The following is a 20,210-nucleotide window of genomic DNA, read 5'->3' as shown; positions in this document are numbered from 1 at the left end:
GCGCCGGTGGTAAATGATCCGTTTACTCCGGCCGCAACAATGCCGAACGTCGCGCGTGTGACTAAGTGAACCGCTTATCGTGGGGCCCTTAGTCAGTAATCCGTTGCGACGTGATGAGGCAGCAACCAACCCAATGGGTAGTCAAAGCCGGTCAAGACCTGCAGAAAGGAGCTTCAAGCTATATAGTGCCAAATCGCAGAAGTGGCCCCACCTGTGGGCTCGTACCTCCCCCAAGGTGGGCCCGGGGGCCACTGTCGGTACCCTGCAACAGGGATACCCACTCTTACTGCAGCAAAGCAGGACCCGCGTAGTTATCCGTAGCCGCGCGGGAGAGACGGAGTAGCCAGGCCCCACAGGCCAGGCTTTTCCCTCACCAGGCCAACGGCCCCGGACCGTTCCCCGCCTGAGGATGGGTCCGGTGGCGCCACGTGTCTCCATGGAAGGGAAGCTCCAAGCTGACCGCCGAAGCCTCGGACCCCCAGAGGGGTCCGGGACCTCCTACGCCCGTCCGGACTCCCCTCACCGTGTAGGGGTCCGAAGCCGCCACGTGTCCCGGAGGCGTGGGATCGTGCGCGAGCCTTCCGGAGGAAGACTCGCCCACCTACCGCATTTAATGCGATAGACAAGGCGTGCTCTGCCGCCGTGGTACACAAGACAGCCTTTTGCCAGGCCCCGCTGCGCGCCGCGTATTACCAAGGAGCACAGTGCAGCCGCCTGAGCCGCGCCCGCGCAGAGCCCGCCTGTAGCATTAAACGGATACGACAGCACGGCACTTTTCCATCATGCCGCCTACGCCGCAAGCTACACCGCCCGCTTAAGCAATGTGACGGGCGGTGTCACTAGCTGCGACGGGCCTGACCTGACAAGACGACGCTAGGACATGATGGACGAAGGGCTCCGGGAGCAGGCGAGGGAATCCAAGAGGAAGATCTCCTTTGCCTGCGACGCCATAATGCAAGAACAGTGCGTTAGGTTATACTACATCGTTGGACCCACCTGTCGGGGATCCAACGGCTGTGTACGCGCCCCCTTGAGATATAAAAGGGAGGCGCTCGCTGTGCACAGGACACATCCATTCAGACTCAAGCTCTCGCACCTCCTCACGCTTGTGGGAAGGCAATACAACACACAGTGGATGTAGGGTATTACGCTCCGGCGGCCCGAACCACTCTAAATCTGGCTGTGTTTCTTGTGTTCTGGAGGGAGATCGATCTAAGACTAGCTACCCCCTGAGTACACACCCTCTGGGCTAGGGCGGGTGCCTTCCGCCACCCGGCCGTGGTTTGCAACACCACGACAAAAGAATAAAGAAAACAAAGAGAAGAAAGAAATAGCATTGTTATTAGGAGACTGCTGGAGATGTTTTCGTACATGAGTTGCAGGATTGCAGCGCATGTGTGGTGTTTCTTAGCCGTTATGGCATGGACAAGTGCGGAGCCCACCAGTTGGCGGCAGGGGGCCTGCCGCCCGGCAGGGGGCGGCAGGCTCCCTCCAAAGACCTCTGCGCAAAAAAAAATTATTTTTTATTTACATATAGGTTCCTAACGCCCACCTGCCGGGCGGTAGGGGTATAGATCTGTAAAACCTAAATCCAAAAATATATTTCTGTAAATTTTTTTTTGAAAAATGCAAAAATAAAAAAGGCGCGGTTTGTTGGGCCATCACTGAGATTAAGATTTTACATAGGGCCCAATAGGCATTGGAGTTTTTTGTCTTTTTTTTATAGAAAAAATCATTTCACTCATTTGAGCGGTCAACATTTCTTAATCACGTACACAGTAGCTTTTATACACACACTACTAGCTCGAAAGTGGGCAGGTAGGTTTATAAGACCCCTCACATGCACCCCTGCTTATTTTAGTTACGTTACGTTCTTGATCATAAAACGTTAAACTAAAGAAGGCGAGTGATTGGAATCATGTATATAGGTACGCGAGCGAGAGCATAACCATACTCCAGAGCTAGTATATATCATTCCACTAATTAAATATTATGTGGAGGACTCAATCATATTCATATATAGCGCGCATACGAGGCAGAATCTGGGCATTGAGTTGAATTAGTTGGCGCCACGGCAATGGATGGAGCCCGCCGGCCGGACTGGGACTGGGACTGGAACTGGGACTGGGAGGGATAATTATTCACGCAGCACATGGCCGCCGCAAACAAGAAGCTAGCAGCCAGCCCGGCCGGCCGGGCCGGGCCACCTAGACCCCAGCTCTCGGCGGCGCCGGCGCAGATGCGACGATGCGCCCACCAACCGAATCGGCAACTCGCTCCATGTCCATCTTGACACGCCGGCCGGAAATTAAACCAACTGATGATGGATCGATCCATCTTGATTATATTGCGCCCGGATCGGACACTACGTAGTTTCCATCTTTATTTTTTCTCTCTATGAATGATGATGATAGCGCGCGGCGACCGGCAACGTAACGCGACGAGCAGCCTGCAGCTCTCTTGCAGTCTTGTGCGCTGCTTGAAGCAACGAGCTCAGCTGAGGTTCAGTTCAGACTTGCAATGGGAGCCCCAACCCCAATGCAAGGCCCCAGCTAGAGAGGTACTAGATCAGTTGTGGCTACTCCAGGCTCCGGTCGCTTTCGCCACGGCTTCCTTCCTCGATCTGCGCCCAGAAACCGCACGTCTATGTCCGTTTGCTTGGTTGCTCTAGTCCCGTCTCCATCTCCTCGCTGACTCAAATTACGCGTATCCTATGTAGACCAGGGCAGCATATGCAGCTGTCTTGTTTTGGCACAAGCAAGTTCCAGGAGCGAGCCGAGCCGATGGTGACCTTGCTTTTTCCTTAAGGAAGATAGGCCCAAGGGAGGGGGAGAGGGCATCGGATGCATGCATGTTTCCTGTCTGCCTGTCGGTGCCTGCACTGCCAACCAAGTTACAGAGTATGGCCAGCAGGGCTCTACTCGCCAAAAGAGAAACCGAGTGCGCCTGCCTCTACTTCATTGGTTGCCAAAAGCACCCTCTTCTTCGCCAGGCCGAATATTATTTTATTTCCCGATCGATCAATTAAAACAACAACGAACCTTTTATTTGCTGCTACTTACTACAGTAGCGTAGTAGTCCGTGATAGCGCATCCCATCATCATTAATTAGCTAGCTAGCTACCTCCGGATCTACGTCTAATCACATCCATCGTTCGCCGCTGATGCGACCCATTAAACAAATGCCTTGCTCCGGCAAGCCACCTTCATTCTCATATGCATACGCATGCATGCATGATTCTTCCGATCCTCTTCTTTCTTCTCTACGGCGAATATTGAAGAAAGAAAAAGACAAATCCTCTCATTGCATGATTGGTTTGATTGATTGGCCCCGGACTCTACTCACAGGGCTCTCACCACTAGCTAGTATAGTAGTATCCATCCATTCCAAACTATAGGTCTTTAAATTTTCTAACTCCAAGTTTAACCACTAATCTATTTAAAAAAATTGTTCAAACATAGTCAAATTTAAGTTATTTCTGAAAAACTTGTATTGACAAAGCAAGCTACAACAAAAAACTGATATTTTGGATAAATTTTTTAATAAAATAAATGCTCAAATTTGGGGTAAAAAAATCAAACGGCATATAATTTGGTGTCACCGTTAGAGAGAGAGAGAGTCAACAGCTGACATTCACCGCACATGCAAGTTTTATTCTCTGCGTGCCAACGTTTAGCGTCCAAAACCGGGAAACATCGATGCCAGGCAAGGCAAGTGCTGAAGAATAGCTGGTCGCTTGCGAAGTTGCGATTGCGACCGAAAAAAAAACACACACACAGAGAGAGAGAGAGAAGGCAGCAGCAGGTGAGCCAAGTTTTTACCTGCCGCGGCCGCACCCGCAGCTACCTGCGATTGCACCGCACCAGCCGGGCCCCGCCTCATCAAATCAAACAAACTTCAAAGAAACCACCGCCTGAGCGTCCGGCCCGCGCGCCCCCTTATTTATTCCCCCGCCGCGCCTCTCGTCTCGCCGTCCTCCTCGCTCGCTCGCTCGGTCACCCCACCACCTCTCTACCTCTCCATTATATTGCTCAAGGCTAGCTCCCTCCGCTTCTCGACCCATCCAATCCAATCCCACAGCAGCAGTCTCTCTCTCCATCGATCGATCAGTAGCTAGCAGCAGGCAGCAATGGCGACGCGCGGGGACGTGGAGAAGGGCGGCGTGAAGAAGGAGGCCGGCAAGGTGCCGTCGCCGCTGTACCCGCAGCACGAGGGGGAGCGGGAGTGGGTGCCGTGGATCGTGCCCGTCTTCTTCGTCGCCAACATCACCGTCTTCGTCGTCACCATGTACGTCAACAACTGCCCCGCCCACACCACCGCCAGAGACGGCAAGTGCATCGGACGCTTCCTCGGCCGATTCGCCTTCCAGCCGCTGCGCCAGAACCCGCTCCTCGGACCATCCTCCGCCACGTGAGTACACTTCTTCCTCCTGTCCACAATAAGTACAGTACGTCATCTGGGACTGTTATTAGTTATGAGCAGTTATGAGCAGGGGGGACATGGATCTATCTGTCCGTGCTGCAGAACAGAGCAGAGCAGAACCCACTGCTGGTCGCTAGCTTTGCTTCCCTGCCAAGTTCTTAGCAGCAGTAGTATCTCAGAGCTCTTTCATTAATCTTCGAGATTAGTATGCCTGCCGTCTAATTAATTATTACAACCTGTTTTCCTTCTCGGAGAACCTTTTCAAACTAGCTAGTAGCCAGTATTAGCAGTACAGATGAGATGACCTGCATGATGGTATCTCTAGTTTTACATGCAATTTTCAGTGGTTTATCTGCTTCGCCTTTTCTGTTTCCTTTTTTTTACGATTACGAAATATAAATATATCTGGATACTTGTAGTTGTATACTTCCTACTATTCCCAGTGCAGCTAGCAGGCAGCAGCTAGTTCAGATCCAGAACCCAATTAAATGATTTATTAATTTATACCCCAACAAGAGTTGGTGGAGTATGACTATTAGATCACTTACTCATTAGGAAAGTATAAGTACTAGGGCACATCAGTCAGCTCAATCACATTGTTGAGTCACACAAACAGTGCAGCTGGATCGGATCATCAGTTTGCAGTGGGGCACATCACAACAGTTGCATGCATGCATTTGGGCTGACTGCATTTGTAACCTGACACACATGATGAGAATGTGGGGATCAGATCAGATCAGATGGGGGGCCTGAGCCTAACTGCAGTTGTACTACTTGCCGTTTCCGTTTTGCAGGCTCACCAAGCTTGGGGCCCTTGTGTGGCAGAAGGTGGTGCACGAGCACCAGGGCTGGCGCCTCCTTTCCAGCATGTGGCTGCACGCCGGCGTTGTGCACCTGGTGGCCAACATGATGAGCCTCCTCTTCATCGGCATGCGCCTGGAGCAGCAGTTCGGATACGTGAGGATTGGTGCCGTGTACCTCCTCTCCGGCGTCGGCGGCAGCGTCCTGTCGTCCCTCTTCATCCGCAACCACATCTCCGTGGGCGCCTCCGGCGCCCTGTTCGGGCTCCTGGGCGCCATGCTCTCGGAGCTCCTGACCAACTGGACCATCTACAGCAACAAGGTGGCCGCCGTGCTGACGCTGCTGTTCGTGGTGGCCGTGAACCTGGTGCTGGGCATCCTCCCGCACGTCAACAACTTCGCCCACATCGGCGGCTTCCTCACGGGCTTCCTGCTGGGGTTCGTGGTGCTCATGCGCCCGCACTTCGGCTGGATGGAGCGCTACGGCATGCCCGCCGGCAGCGCCTGCACCTCCAGGAAGTACCTGCTCTACCAGTGGATCCTCATGGCCATCGCCCTCCTCCTCCTCGTCATCGGGTAAGCAAACCATGCCTGCCTGCCTGCCTCTATCGATATACAGTATCATCACAATTAATTATATTAGATGGGTTCGGTATGCTAGCTGATTATTGGGATGCGCTGAAAGAGAAGAGATTTGCATTGCCCCCGGATTATTCTAGCTTGCTAGGGGTCATCATGTGCTCGTCCAAGTGACCATCAGATGGCAGCCAGCGATGAGCAGCACGATAGTACAGAGAATGAAAGAGACACCCTCTTTCCTTTCCCTCTCGATCCCTATCTTAATAATTTACTAGATTAGTAGTATCATATTGTGCCTGCGCAACTGGCCATTTCCTTCGTCCAACCCGTCAGGGCAGGGGTAACGTGTTTTGATTCTCTCTGTTTTTTTTTTTTGCTCCTCCACCCTAGCTACTACCCAACATGATGCACCGTGTGTTGACAAACCACGACGCTGTACACACTAGTATGCTTTAAAAATATAATAAAATGAAAATCTTGCTTGTATTTTAAATCTAGACGAGTTGTGAACCAGTAATAATTAAACTCGCGATTGTACATTCAGTTTGTGTCGGTGAGTTGGAAGTAGGCAAATAAATTAAATAAACTTGCACGCTGAAAAGAAAAAAAGACGGGCTGGCCGACGACTCATTCTTCTCGTGTTGTTTGTGTTGGCTTTTGCAGATTCGCGGTGGGCATGGCGATGCTCTTCCGTGGCTCCAACGCCAACGACAGCTGCTCCTGGTGCCACTACCTCAGCTGCGTGCCCACCGCCAGATGGACATGCACCAACTGATCTCATCATCCATCCACGACCATGAGCATAACACGGACGGCAGAGATTCTTTTATTTTCCTCCAATTTTTCTTCCTACATCCAGCATGCACACACACATACATGTTCCTTCCGGGCACTGTAGATAGCGTAAAGAAAAACGAAGGCACGCACTACTCTTTTGATGGGTTGTCAGTCAGCTGTAGAGTTATCGTTCAGATCTTATCTCCTGTTCCATTTGATTCATTCTTTACATAATGCAATGCAATGAATTACTATTATTGAGGTTTGGAATCATTTGTCCCTCCGCATCATCACTGACTGCTGCATCCATCGTCTTCAAACATGTGGACAAGCAATGCGCCAACGCGCAACAACATCGATCCAAGGGTCTTTCTCACACTGCAAGTTGCCTTGTAGTACTAGACTAATAGCATGTTTCTTGATGACAACATGTCGGCTTTGAATAGCACATGCATGCCCCGGGATTCTATTTGACCAACTGCAATACTGCATGGCATGATAAACAAGTATGCTAGTACTGTATTTCAACAACAAAAAGAACTCAACTGAGTAGCTCCCGACGGGGTCAAAACTGCATGTCTCCCACCAAGTCAAAAACTGCATTGAAAACCCCAAACCGCGCAGATCGGCACATGCTCCGCAATTTTAATTTGGTACTACTTTGGTAGTTAGCTTCACCCACGGAAGCATCCAAGTAAAAGAAACACAGTAGCAACAAAAGTTTAACTCAAAAGCCACAGAACGATCGAGTAATACAGTCCGGACACAGATGTACCACCTCCAAGCATTAAGAGTTCAAGCTAATTCTTGTTTACAAACTGAGCATCACAGATCGTCACATCTCCAGAAGCTCAACCATCCATAAGGACAGTTTCAGTTCAGGCAAGTGCGTGCCCTTGCTGGTGATCTAGCCATCTAGGGGCCTGTCATTCTTTTACAATCGATGTTGCCAGCCAACTCGATCAGTTAACACACTAGTTATGGTTAAAATTAACCAACCTTGACAGTTAAATCTGCACAAAGCATAGGCCATCCGTTTTGAAGCCACTGGCAGCAGAAACATAGCCGGCCACTCATTTTAACAATTAACACACAAAATAGTCTTGGCAATTAATCTATCTGCCTAAAACCAAATCTCCTAGCTGGTGCTACTGTTGGCAATCAAGCTAGGAGCAAATCAGCACTTGGCTCAGACAACCATGAGTCCATGTCAGAAAAACAAAACAGCCTTTTCATAGATGGACACCCTGACCTGAGATTGACAGCCGACATGTAGCTCAACTCAACATTAGAAGCACAACTCGCAGCTTAGCATACCAGCCCCGTATGTATGACCAACAAGCAAGTGCAGACAGACCAAATTATGTCAGGTCATCCACAGCCCAGTCAGCAATACGATTCTTCTCTACAGACTGAAAACACTACTTCCGCCCTCTGCCCTTCTTTTTACCCTTCACCGCGGCCCACTTCTTGTCGCCATTTTTCACCTTGCTCTTGTTCTTGAATGTTCTCTTCTGTGGTTTCTTCTTCACGCCTAAGCTGGAGTTCTTCTTGGCCACTGAGCTAGGATTCTTGTCGGTGTAGCTCATCGACATGAGGCCAACAGTTCTCGGTCCAATGTCATCATCTTCAGGAATAATTTCACTAGTGGTCACTGTGATTCTAGTCGCATCATCTTCATAAGTTTTGATTTCTGGAAACAGAAGAAATTACCAGAGTTAGGAGCTGATTTCTTGAAACAGCATTATAATACAGTGACATGGAGCATGGCAGGTAGTAACTGTTACAAATTTTGTTCACGTACTCACCAGACAAAGTTTCATCGTTTTCCACATCCTCGCCATCATGGCCAATATCTTCATTTTCTAATCCAGAATCATCTGATGATAGTACTCTACCATATAGAGCAATCTCCTTCTCTTGTTTTCTCTGAAACAAAATTATATAGTTTAGCAAAATCAACAGGCAGTAATCAGTAACCTGGACTGGAAATCTATGCAACCATTGTGACACGGGAAACACAGCACAAGCTGACTGAAAATAGCGTTAACCCTTTCACAGTCTTCCCAAAATCTTGTTTGGACAAAACCTTGAGGTATCCCCACCATACTAGAAAATACCAGCTGACACACAATTCAGCAATCAGGGCTGCATTACATGCTGAACTTCTGCACCTTCAATAGACCACAAACATCATTATAAATATTAGCTATCTACTCCCTCCATTCCAAATTATAGTTTGTTTTCACTTTTCTAGATACATAGCGTTTGCTATACACCTAGATATACATTATGTCTAGTTACATAGGAAAATTTATGTATTCAGAAAAGCCAAAATGGCCTATAATTTGAAATAGACGGAGTACATGGTAACTACTTCACTTGTGATGCCTATCGAGTACTACTTACTAGTGTTGTGGGCTTCATGTACCTTTCTCCTAAATTTTAGTGTGAGCTATCCATAGCTCTTGATCAAGTTATTGCAGTGCAGCAAGATAATTTGGAGGATCTCGAGCGACCTTTCTCAGAGGAGGAGGTTTGGACTACAACCAAAGAGTTGCCTTCCGAAAAGGCCCCAAGACAGGATGGATATACAGGCCCCTTCTACAAGACTTGTTGGCCTAAGGCCGCGTTTAGTTGCAAAAAAGTTTGCGCAGTACCCGTCACATCAAATTTTTGGACATATGCAAGAAGTGTTAAATGTAGTTGAAAAGAATAACTAACTAATTAATTATACAGTTCAACTGATTAGGACGAGACGAATCTTTCAAGCTTAATTAATTCATGATTGGACATTAATTATCAAATAACAACAAAATGTGCTGCAGTATCCAAACCCAAACTTTTTCACCAACTAAACACCCCCTAAGATCAACAATGATGTTATGGCAGCTTAGGTGGCAGTCCAACTTGGTGATTTTCGGCATCTAAGGCTTCTCAGTTCAGCATATATTTCTTTGGAGGGGAAGAAAAAGAACAAAATGGTGAGTTTAATTGCGTGGCCTTAATGCAATGATATGCGAAATGCCTGCATATTCGAGGGGGAAAAACATGCATCCTTTTGTCTTTCAGACTGACAACTAATTTTCTTCTTAAAGTTCCTTTTTTAAAACTAAATTTCTACTGATAAGTTCATGCTGCATCATTTGATACACACCACACACGTCTAAATGAAATAAATCTATCGCATACGTCTAAATGAAACAAATCTTCACCTAGAAAAATCCTAAAATCTGTTGACAGGTAAGTGATTGCACGAAAAATTCCAGGTCAGTCACGGTTCTCTGCGTTGCCTTTCACCAAGCAAGAACCAGAATGTAGAAAAGAAAAGGAAAGATTTCTGTGTGCGCGATTTTCTCACCCTCTTGCGCTCCTCGATTCGCTTCTTCCTCTCCTTCTCCTGCAAAACCTTCTGTTCTTCTTTTCTTCTCTTCTTCTTCCTCTTGTGGAACCCAGTCACGAAATCCCTGCCAAACCAAGACCCGTCAGATAATAATCTTGCGGTTGCTCGGACTCGGATAGGGGATGGTGAGCTGTCGAATCGAAGGACAAATCGGCACCTGAGAGCTTTCTTGTCGAGGGTGACGGAAAGAGCCTTGTTCTTGACTTGAGGGAACGCTTCTTGATGTGCTTGGGCACCGTCACCGTCGGCATCTGCCCCACCACAACGTCCTCCGCTTCCGACTCCGACACCGCCATATCCTCCCCGTATTCCTCCACTTCTACAGCCTCCTCCTCCCCCCATGCCATGGCTACACAGCTCTCTCTCTCTCTCTAACGGGGAGAGAAGGAAGCGCCGCCGCCTTAGGGTTGGGAAAGCCGGACCCAGGCAGTACGTTACAGAACTACTCCAGCGAGGAGCCCAGTTCTGTCTTGGGCCCAAAAATGGCAGTGTTTGGTTTCTACAGTGTTTTTTTCGCGCACGTTTCTCGAAAAAATCTCGTATGCATGGAGTAATGAGTAATTAATTGATGATTTGCTACAGTAATTATCTTCTAATCCCGCGGTCAAATGCCTCATTAGATTCGTCTTGCGATTTGCACGGAGATTGTAGAGGTGGTTTTGTAATTAGATCTCGTTTACTACTCTAAATTTTTGGTCAATAACGATACGGCCCACACATATATTCGCTGCTGGAATCCACGCCGGACGCGGGTGAGTAGTAATCTTGGGCTCCTGGCATTGGAGATTGAACGCTGATTCGAGTTTGTGTCAAGTTTGAGAATTTGATGATTATTGTGTCAATTTGAGAATGTGAAGATTGAATTGCAGATTCGATTTGAGTGGAGCTAAGATTATCATTGCAACCTTCAGGGTTCAGACTCCTTGCCTTTGCCCTGGAGACACTACCATCTGCAGCTTGTGCTTGTGCTCCACCACTACCTGCCTCTTGTATTTTGCAGTAAAAGAAAATTAAAGGGGTCAGAGAAATAATAGAAGCAACAATAACAGTGGAAAATGCCATCCTTATTTACAAATCTTCATACGACGAAGAATCCTGGCCGGAAACTCGACCTGAGATTGGGCCACGTCATATGTAGTTAATAACCGCTGGATCTCAGGCACATTTAAATCTCGATCGTCAGTTCAGCTGCTGCGACCTGGCTTCATTCTGGAGACAGCCGTCGGGCCTATTTCTAGAGCCATGCTGTGAACAAAGGGTACTATAGAAAAAAAAATCCTTAGGAACCAGAATCTTCTAAGTCCTTGTTGTAAAATTCAAAATTCCAAATCTATCACATCGAAAAAAAGAGAACCTTACATGCATGAAGTATTAAATCTAGATGAAATAAAAAACGAATTGCATAGTTTGCTGGTAAATTACAAGACGAATCTAATGAGTTTAATTAGACACTATTGCTACAGTACACATGCTCTAATGATAGATTAATTAGACTCATTAGATTCGTCTCGTAGTTTACAGACAAATTTTGTAATTAGTTTTATAATTAGTCTATATTTAATATTTTAAATGTATAAAAATTTCATTTCAAAAATTTTACATGCGCAACTAAACACGAGGCCTAAAAATCCTTTGCCAGTCCTTCAATCCAAAGGTTTTACCAATCCTTCACTCCAAAGGGACCTAAACCAAACCAACCATCGCATGTCCTTCTAAACTCAGATAGAGAAAGCTATTCCCCATCCCTAGCAAATCCAAACGTCGCGACGCTGCTGATTTCGGCCGGCTACAAGAAAGAGCCTCGACAAAATAGGTACGCATCTGCTGAAATGGCTTCTTCCTCCGAGTCTGGGATGTATACATGGCCTGGTTGTTGATGCGCAAGGCACCACGTCCGATTCGTCGGCCGCGCACAAGGATTCCGTCTTCTCCTTGTTCGATTCGGCCTCTGCGGGCGCCCAGCTTGCTACTGCTGCCGCCGCGCACCTTCTCGATGCCGCCGCAGCCTCCTAAATTGCGATCTTAACTGATCCGCGCGCGGGATTGTCGGACCCCAGGGTCGCCTGCAACCCCGCTTCCGAGGAGCCTGCCGCGGACATCTCCAGCCATGGGGCGCAGGCCTCGCTCGATCTGGGCAGGCTGAACTTGACGTGGTCGCCCGCGTCGTAGTAGCCGCTGATGAGGTCCACCCCCTGCTGCAGCCCGTCGGTAAAGCCCGCCTCCTCCCTCTCCTCGACCTCCGCGGCGGCGCCGCTCCCGCGCCCACCGACGGCGACTCCCAGCAGCAGGAGTAGGAGTAGAGCGGCGGCGCAGTGGCTGTCGGGTGCCGGCCAGGCGCGGCCCCGGCTCATGGCCAGCGCCAGAGCGCGCGCGCGCCGCACGTAAACCTCCTCACAAGCCCTCGCTCTGGGCCTCTGGGACCGACCCAGCCACCCCCTTCACGCGCCGTGCGAGAGAGAAGGAAGAAGGGGAATTGGGGAAAGAGAGAGAATAAAAATTATAGCCAATTCAGATGACATGAGCTTCACCCATTGACTAACCAGCCTAGCAGCCTTCATGGCCCATCATGAAACCGTTCCTGCCTTGCCCTTGTCGAATCGAATTCTACGGTTCTGTGTGTGTGACGATACATAATATAAAAATTAGGTCCAAAGTAAGTTAAATCACTCGACTTACAATATGGAGATAGTGGCATCGCTTTGACATCTTCCTGAAACGTGCTTTACTCTCCTATTAAATAAACTCAAAGCACTCAGTCCTCATTTAATTATGTATTTTGCTGGTCTTTTGGTAAGTAATTTCCTCATTTGTTTTAAATCATTATCACAGGTAGTGTGTACTACCTCTGTCCCAAAATATAAGCATTTGTTGACTTCTGCTGATCATGTTTGACCATTCGTTTTATTCAAAAAAATTAAGAAAAAATAAAAACAATTCAGATATACTTTAAATGTATACGGTAATAAAACATGTCATAACAAAAATAAATAATATTTTCACAAATTTTTTGAATAAGAGAAATGGTCAAACATGATCGGTAGAAGACAACAAATGCTTATATTTTGGGACGGAGCTACTACATAATTTTAAGAAAGTTATGTTCAAATTTCAATATGAAATACTGAAAGAATATATGTGGCTGTAATTACTGTATTGTTTGTTTCTGTGCTTATCAGTTACTAATTGATTGCTACAGCTAGTTGCCGGAATCCCGGAGTCACGAGTCGGAGATCGGAGCTCGAAACAGGGCCGGAAGAACTCACACAGCTGCATGCCCGCATACATAACAGGCGCGTTTAGACCAAACAACAAGCAAGCCTGTGTACAAGGAGCAAACATGGCGTTGAGAGGCTTGGCAACAGCGCTGCTCCTAATCAACTTGTCCTCTTGTTATCTCTCTACTCCATCCTTCGCCACCTCTGATGGCTTCATCCAGTGCCTGACGCAGAAGATACCCAGTGAGCTGATCGTCACGCCGGGCTCCAGTAACTTCACCAGCGTGCTTGTCTCAACCAGCAAGAACTCCAACTTCTTAACCAATGCCACGGTGAAGCCGATTTGCATCGTCACCGTGACAGACGCCTCCCACGTGCAGACCGCCGTGGTGTGCGGGCGTCAGAACGGCGTGCGCCTCCGCGTGCGCAGCGGCGGGCACGACTACGAGGGCCTGTCCTACCGGTCGGCGCGGGCCGAGGTGTTCGCGGTGGTCGACCTCGCCAACCTCCGCGCCATCACCGTGTCCACCGACGAGGAGTGTGGGCCGACTGTGTGGGTCGACTCCGGCGCCACCGTCGGCCACCTCTACTACACCATCTCCAAGGCCAACCCGGAGCATGGTTTCCCGGCCGGCGAGTGCCCGACTCTCGGTGTCGGCGGACACTTCAGCGGCGGCGGGATCGGCATGATGATGCGCAGGTACGGGCTCGCCGTCGACCATGTCATCGACGCCAAGCTGGTCAACGCCAACGGCGAGCTTCTCGACAGGGCAACCATGGGAGAGGATCTGTTCTGGGCCATCCGAGGAGGCGGCGGGGAGAGCTTCGGCATTGTCCTCTCATGGAAGGTGGGCCTCGTGAAGGTCCCGCCGACAGTGACAATGTTTCGCATCCCTAGGACGCTTGAGCAGGGCGCTGTGGACATCGTGACCAAGTGGCAAGATGTCGGGCCAACCCTGCTGCCCAGGGACATCAACATGATGGTTATTCTGCAGGGTCAACAAGCCGTGTTCCAGGCCCTGTACCTGGGCAGGTGCGATGAGATCCTGCCGACCATCGCGTCCCGTCTCCCGGAGCTAAACGCGACGAAATCCGACTGCAACGAGATGACCTGGCTTGAATCGATGGCGTGCATCGGCTTCCGCGGCAACACCAACACAACGGCGCTCCTGGACCGGAACACCGGCTTCAATACCTTCTTCAAGGTCAAGTCCGACTACGTCCGACATGCCATCGACAAGGAGGTCTGGCAGAAGATCTTCAATTGGTTCTCCATGAACGGCTCCGGGTTCGTGATGTTGGAACCCCACGGCGGGTTCATCGGCACCATCCCCACCAGGGGCGACTCCGTACCCGCACCCGAGAGGTGTGTTGTATATCATCCAGTACATCGCTTCTTGGCCGGCCGGCGATGATGGCTCGACTGCGAGAAACTGGGTCAGAAACTTCTACGACTTCATGGGGCAATACGTGACCAAGAGTCCCAGAGAGGCGTACATTAACTTCCGGGATCTAGATATCGGCGAGAACACGGTGGTGAATGACGCCAGCACGTTCAATAGCGGTAAGGTGTGGGGTAAAAAGTACTTTGGTGGCAACTTCAAAAGGCTCGCGATGGTGGATCCAACCGATTACTTCAGGAATGAGCAGAGCATCCCGCCAATGCTCCAAGGCTATTCAATCTAGTATACCACGGAAATATGTGCTACTTGTGCCAGTGCAGCATCAATGCGTTCTCTTTTTCTCAGCCCTGTGCTTCTTATCCAGCAAGTTCTTTTTCATTTTTGGACTTATTGTTTGGAGCTCCTCTTTCTTTAGGAGTGCGTCAAAGAGTTATTTGGTGGACTGGCATTCGTGGGAACTGTACATTGATACTCAGAAGTACTCGTACATGGATTGATCCTCTTCAGTGTTTACCGACGATATCCTGAAAAGTCTCGAGCAGCTCCGACTTCTCTTGGGCGGATATCGCAATGATGCTGCATTCAATTCAGTACGATCTGTGTCAGGCCTCGTGTGTGTGCGCGCGCGCGCGTGACTGTGTGTTGGAAGTTGGACCACTATAGCAAGATAAGTTTAATTAAAAAAAAACACCGAATGATACTGTGTCTCGACTCATATGTACCACCTCCAAAGCATTAAGAGTTCAATGTAATTCTTGCCCACAAAATGAGCATGACAGATCACATCTCCTGATGCTCAACCATCCATAACCTCAACAAGACATTTCAGCAAAACAAATATTTCCAAAACGAGAGGCAGATAGCAATGTCTAGCGGTGATGCTCACAACTTCACATCTTCCTTGATCCGGTCCTCTGGTTGTACTCGTGCTTGAGGAGGTTGGCTCGCAGAAGCATAGACTTGACATCTCTCTCGAACTCGTTGCCAGTCTGGAGAACACGTTGGAAAGTTGTGTTTCTCTGGTCAGCATGCCTTGCGTAAAGAATCTTGTTGTGGGAGTCTATCCGGGCCTGCAAAGATTTCGGGATTAGAAGCAACACACAATATATACAAAAATATCAGAATTGGCAACTTCAGAGTTTTAAAAAGAACCTGTATTTTGTTCTCGGTGATCAGAGCAGCCAGCTCCTTCTCCAACATGGACACAGAAGTCTTGAAGGCAGTTGCCATTGTGTTGAGATCAACAGATATAAATGGGAGTGTGTACTGTATGATTGCTTTGTGGCGAATATCTGTGTACAGAGTCTCTACATGCCCATGCAGATGAATATCCAGTAGCAGGTTCGGCTTAAGCTTCTCAAGATGCCCCAAGCATGATCCATAGCGACTGGAATATGGCAATTTCCAAGGTTAGAATAGTTAGCAAAAAAGTTTAAAACAAAACATAGCTCATCCTGGCACTGTGTATGGATTGTTGCGCATAGTTGGAAAGGCTTGAGACGCAACTTTTGGAAATGGTAGAATGTACTGTCCCTGGCTCCTTGCACTGAGTAGCTCAGCCAGGAAACACCAAGTCACATTTCATTTCACTACAATAAGGTTTCTTGATCCAAAATATCTGAGATGACGACCCAAAGTCACGATAATATATTCCATTTTCTAAATAGCAACTTGCTAAGGGATGCTATCAAGGATACACCTTATGGATATAATCACAGAATTCAATTTCACAGTTTAACAGGCAAATCTGGCACCTCTATAAATTCTATAGGTGGTCATAATAGCAGCCCGAGAAAAAGACATTAATTCTCCTCCAGGAACCCATTAAGTTGCTTCTTCAAGTCACATAAACTCCTTCCATCGTTCTCAAGCTCAAACTAGAACTCAACCTATGGAAGAATAAATGATATAAATGGCACTCATTTGCATATTTGTGAGTGCCTTTCTTTACATCACAGTTATTGATATTTTGTAATTGTTGAGACCTTCGAAGGCTGCATACAGCTATGGTGCTACAAGGTGGGCTGGCCACCTCCCATTCACTTACAACTCTTTAGATCTATCTATTCTAAATATGATGTACAAAAGATTGTATCAAGAGAAAATCAATTGTCAGAATATCAACTAAACACTACTCATATCTATTCTGGAGTCCTTTCTATAGAACAGAAAAGTGGTGTAGAAAAGCTAGAGACAAATTGAATATGAGTCACTTGGATGCTGAAATTCACTGCCACTCTTAACATGTAGTATGGTATTAACTAATCAGTTAAGTTTTCACTGGTTTTAATTTTCACATCGCTCACTAAAAAGGAGATGAAAAACATATATATAACTCAGATATTTCTGATTAGCCAAAAAGCAATCCTACAGCGCCTACTTGAAATAGAAATATATCTTGAATGATTAATGAACTACGCAATCATAATTTCCACAGTACATACATTGCAGCACAGCATTCCACAAAGATACATCAGTGCAAGAACAACCAACACCCTGATAAGATGGTCAACAATAAATACAGAGTCTGATTAGCATCATACCTTGCATAAAAATCATTAACCAGCTCCCTTACTTCAGGCACCAGCTCCAGAAAGTTACGGAAGTTAATATTGTCAATGACTTTGCTCTATAAAAAATACGCAAGGAATCACATCTTGAGAACAGTATAAGTAGAACGATCCACCAGAAATTAAGTAGTGCAGATAAGGTGGACCTTCAGGTCAGAACGATCAAAAGAAGCAAGTGCACAAAGGGCACCATAGACAGCCACATCTTGCGGAGCAATGACTTCAGAGTAGTTGTTTCCTAGTTCAATTCCTGTCTCAACAAACTAGAGGAGAAATCATAACTTGGTAAGAAGCTCTACATCATGACAAAATAGATCAACAAACTTCACATTTGTGGACAGAAATGATGGAACTACAAGTCGTAGGACAACAACATTATGTCAATAACAAATTTCACTTTATCTGGCTACCTGCAGAGTCCTGGGAGAAATACTAATAATGATTACATTGTCTGCAGCATTTAATGCTAACCATGGTTTTTAAGGCGGTAAGGCGAAGCGTGGCGACCCACCCCCTTCCGGACGCCTAGGTGAGTAAGGCGCGCGGCGAGGCGACGCCATACTATATATCATAATCTAGGATGAAGCACATAAACCTACCTTGTTGCTGTCAATTCTGAAACCGAGAGTAGCAAGTAGCAAAACTAAGCAAAATGCAGTAAGATGCAATCACATGAATCAATCATAATAGATGCAGTGGAGCAGAGCAGCCAATGTTGTTTGCCTCCTAATGCAAGAAGCACAGCAGAACAGAGCAGAGCAGAGTATGTCCAAGCAGGAAGCAGAGCAGAACAGAGCAATAGAGCAGAGGAATGGAGAGGAAGAGGTATGTGCACTGTGAGCAGACCGGGAGGACAAGGAGGCGGAGCGGAAGACAGAGCAGAAGGGGAACGAGTCGACGAGCACCTGGATCTAGATGTGGGCGGACTGGATTGGTTGCAGCAGAAGGGATGGGAGCCGCCAGACCAAGGTGCGGGCGCACCTGGGCTGAGGCCACGCGCCACCGGTGAGGATTCCAGGTGCGGCAGCCCTTTCTCCTTCCGTTTCTCCTTCCCTCTCTCTGAATCCGCCCTCCCTCTGTCTTCCAGGTGCCGGCGGGCCTGCGCCCTCTTCTTCCCCTCTCTCGTTCTTAATCCTGCTGGCGGGAAGTTAGGCGCGCGGATTTCACCCGCACGCGCCGACTCTCCCGATTCCCCGCGCGCATCTCTCTCGCGCGCCAACTCGTTTTCACCCGCGCGCGTCCCTCGTCAAATCGCCGCGCGGCACCCGACTTGCTGAAAATCGACGCCATGCCCGCCTAGGCGACGACTCCGGACGCCATACGCACAAGATTCATGGTGCCCTGGACGCCGCGATTTTTTTTCCGCCTGGACGACTAGGCGACGCCTAGTCGACGCCTTAAAAACCATGATGCTAACAAAATTCAAATAGAATGGATCAACCTGGTTTTTTTAGGTAAAGCTCCATCGAAATGTAATGGAACAGAACGAAACAGCCAGATACAGCAATACCAGTATAATAATATAATAATAAAAATATAAAGATCCTAATAAAGCAATGCTGGACTCCATGAGGCAAAAAATGACTTGTAAGCCAGGTTTTTTTTGGTAGAGATTATGTCCAGAGAATTGACTTATTTTAAGCGTCTAATAAAGGTCATCACAAAAAACAATGAGCATCGAAGGAGAATTCCAGATGACTAACCTTACGAGCAGCAAGCTTGTATTTCTTTGTTTCCAAATTGGCTAATCCTGCAGCTGCACGCAACTTTGCAACAATGATAGGATCCAAAGAGTCTGGGGTTTGCTCTGCTTTACTGACATAGTTTGAAACATGTGCAAACTGCCCCAGCTCAATGCTAACCAGAATCACATTCATGCACATCTGAACTATATGCTTGGAAGTGGTACAGTAGTCTCGTGTCCTGATGTAGCTTTTGAAGGCATCTGAAAGTTGGCCATGAGCATAGAAGAAATCACCAATGTCATTATAACCCATTCTGATGCTCTCTTTGATCAGGTTAGTCTGCAGTAAGAGAATGAACACAAATGGAATGTTGAGTGAATATAAACACACAAGATCATTTGGTTGATAAACTTAGAACATGATATGCTCAACAGGGCCAAAATAGAAGACAAACAGCAAAAAATCACAACAAACTTCGTATATGGCATGTGCATTCATAGTATATGGCAAACAGTTCCAATGAATGTGTGATATGTCCAATAATATATAAATTCCAAAAATCTCTTGCAATCACAAGATAGCAAAACTTCATGAGCAAGAAATGAAATGCGATGATTACAAACGAATTCACAGGCCTCTGCTTAGATGTCAGTGCACTATACCAAACACACACTAGTCATCCCTGTAGCCACAAACTAAGCAAATTAAGCACAATCCCAAATGAGGAAGTACCATGTCATTGCCCCCCGAATGGACTCAAACCATGTAAATGTAACATGACCAGACACTTACGCCTACATACTAGTAATTTCAACAAACGAAGTAATCTAAGCAGGTACGAGGAGGGAGGGGAGGCAGAGATTCCGCACTCTGTAGCCGTTGAGCTCGTTCTCGAGCTTCTCCTTGCGCTGCTCGGCACGGCGGCTGACGGTATCCACCCAGGCCTGGTCGAGCCCGTACCGGGGGCCGAGGCGGACGTTGATTTTGAGGGCGACGTCGCGGTGGAGCTGCACGTCTTCTCCCCTCTTGATCTCGTCGTACGCCATCCGCAGCGCCTCAAGCTTCATCGTCTCCACCCCGCACCGGTCCGCGACGAAGATGAGGCGCGCGAGGCGGGTCCGCCCCGAGTACTGCGCGGCGTAGGCCTCCACGTCCAGTTGCTCCGCGGAGAAGGGCGCCGGGGAGGCCTCCTCCCCGCCCCACAGGCCGTTTGCGATCGCCGCCGCCGCCGTGGCGGGGACCTCGCCCTCGACTTCCATGAAGCGGGAGGGGATCGGCGGCAGCTAGGGTTTGGAGCAAAACCCTAGACGATGGGGAGTGGAAGCAGATGGAGAAGAAGGGAAGACGCCGAGGAGA

At 48.1% G+C, this 20,210-nt stretch overlaps 2 protein-coding genes and 2 pseudogenes across 2 annotated transcripts; 2 read left to right on the top strand and 2 right to left on the bottom strand.

Annotated features, from left to right (window-relative positions):
- The first annotated feature begins 3,960 nt into the window (after positions 1-3,960).
- LOC120692001 (RHOMBOID-like protein 2) lies at positions 3,961-6,853 on the top strand. The gene is made up of 3 exons (XM_039975215.1): positions 3,961-4,410; positions 5,217-5,798; positions 6,465-6,853. Exons 1-3 carry the CDS (start codon positions 4,130-4,132, stop codon positions 6,574-6,576), a joined length of 975 nt encoding a protein of 324 aa, XP_039831149.1. The 5' UTR covers positions 3,961-4,129; the 3' UTR covers positions 6,577-6,853.
- A 497-nt stretch (positions 6,854-7,350) lies between these two features.
- Positions 7,351-10,427, bottom strand: LOC120692002 (annotated as a pseudogene).
- Positions 10,428-11,649: 1,222 nt separating this feature from the next.
- On the top strand, positions 11,650-15,047 carry LOC120691999 (annotated as a pseudogene).
- A 229-nt stretch (positions 15,048-15,276) lies between these two features.
- On the bottom strand, positions 15,277-20,210 carry LOC120692000 (COP9 signalosome complex subunit 1-like). Its single transcript, XM_039975213.1, has 6 exons — positions 19,724-20,210; positions 18,873-19,193; positions 17,316-17,432; positions 17,143-17,228; positions 15,752-15,986; positions 15,277-15,669 (listed from the first exon to the last, which is right to left on the bottom strand). The coding sequence occupies exons 1-6, from the start codon at positions 20,111-20,113 to the stop codon at positions 15,490-15,492; spliced, it is 1,329 nt and encodes a 442-aa protein (XP_039831147.1). The 5' UTR covers positions 20,114-20,210; the 3' UTR covers positions 15,277-15,489.

Source organism: Panicum virgatum, chromosome 9N, assembly GCF_016808335.1.
Source record: "Panicum virgatum strain AP13 chromosome 9N, P.virgatum_v5, whole genome shotgun sequence".
Taxonomy (NCBI): Eukaryota; Viridiplantae; Streptophyta; class Magnoliopsida; order Poales; family Poaceae; genus Panicum; species Panicum virgatum.
This window is presented reverse-complemented; position numbering and strand designations above follow the sequence as displayed.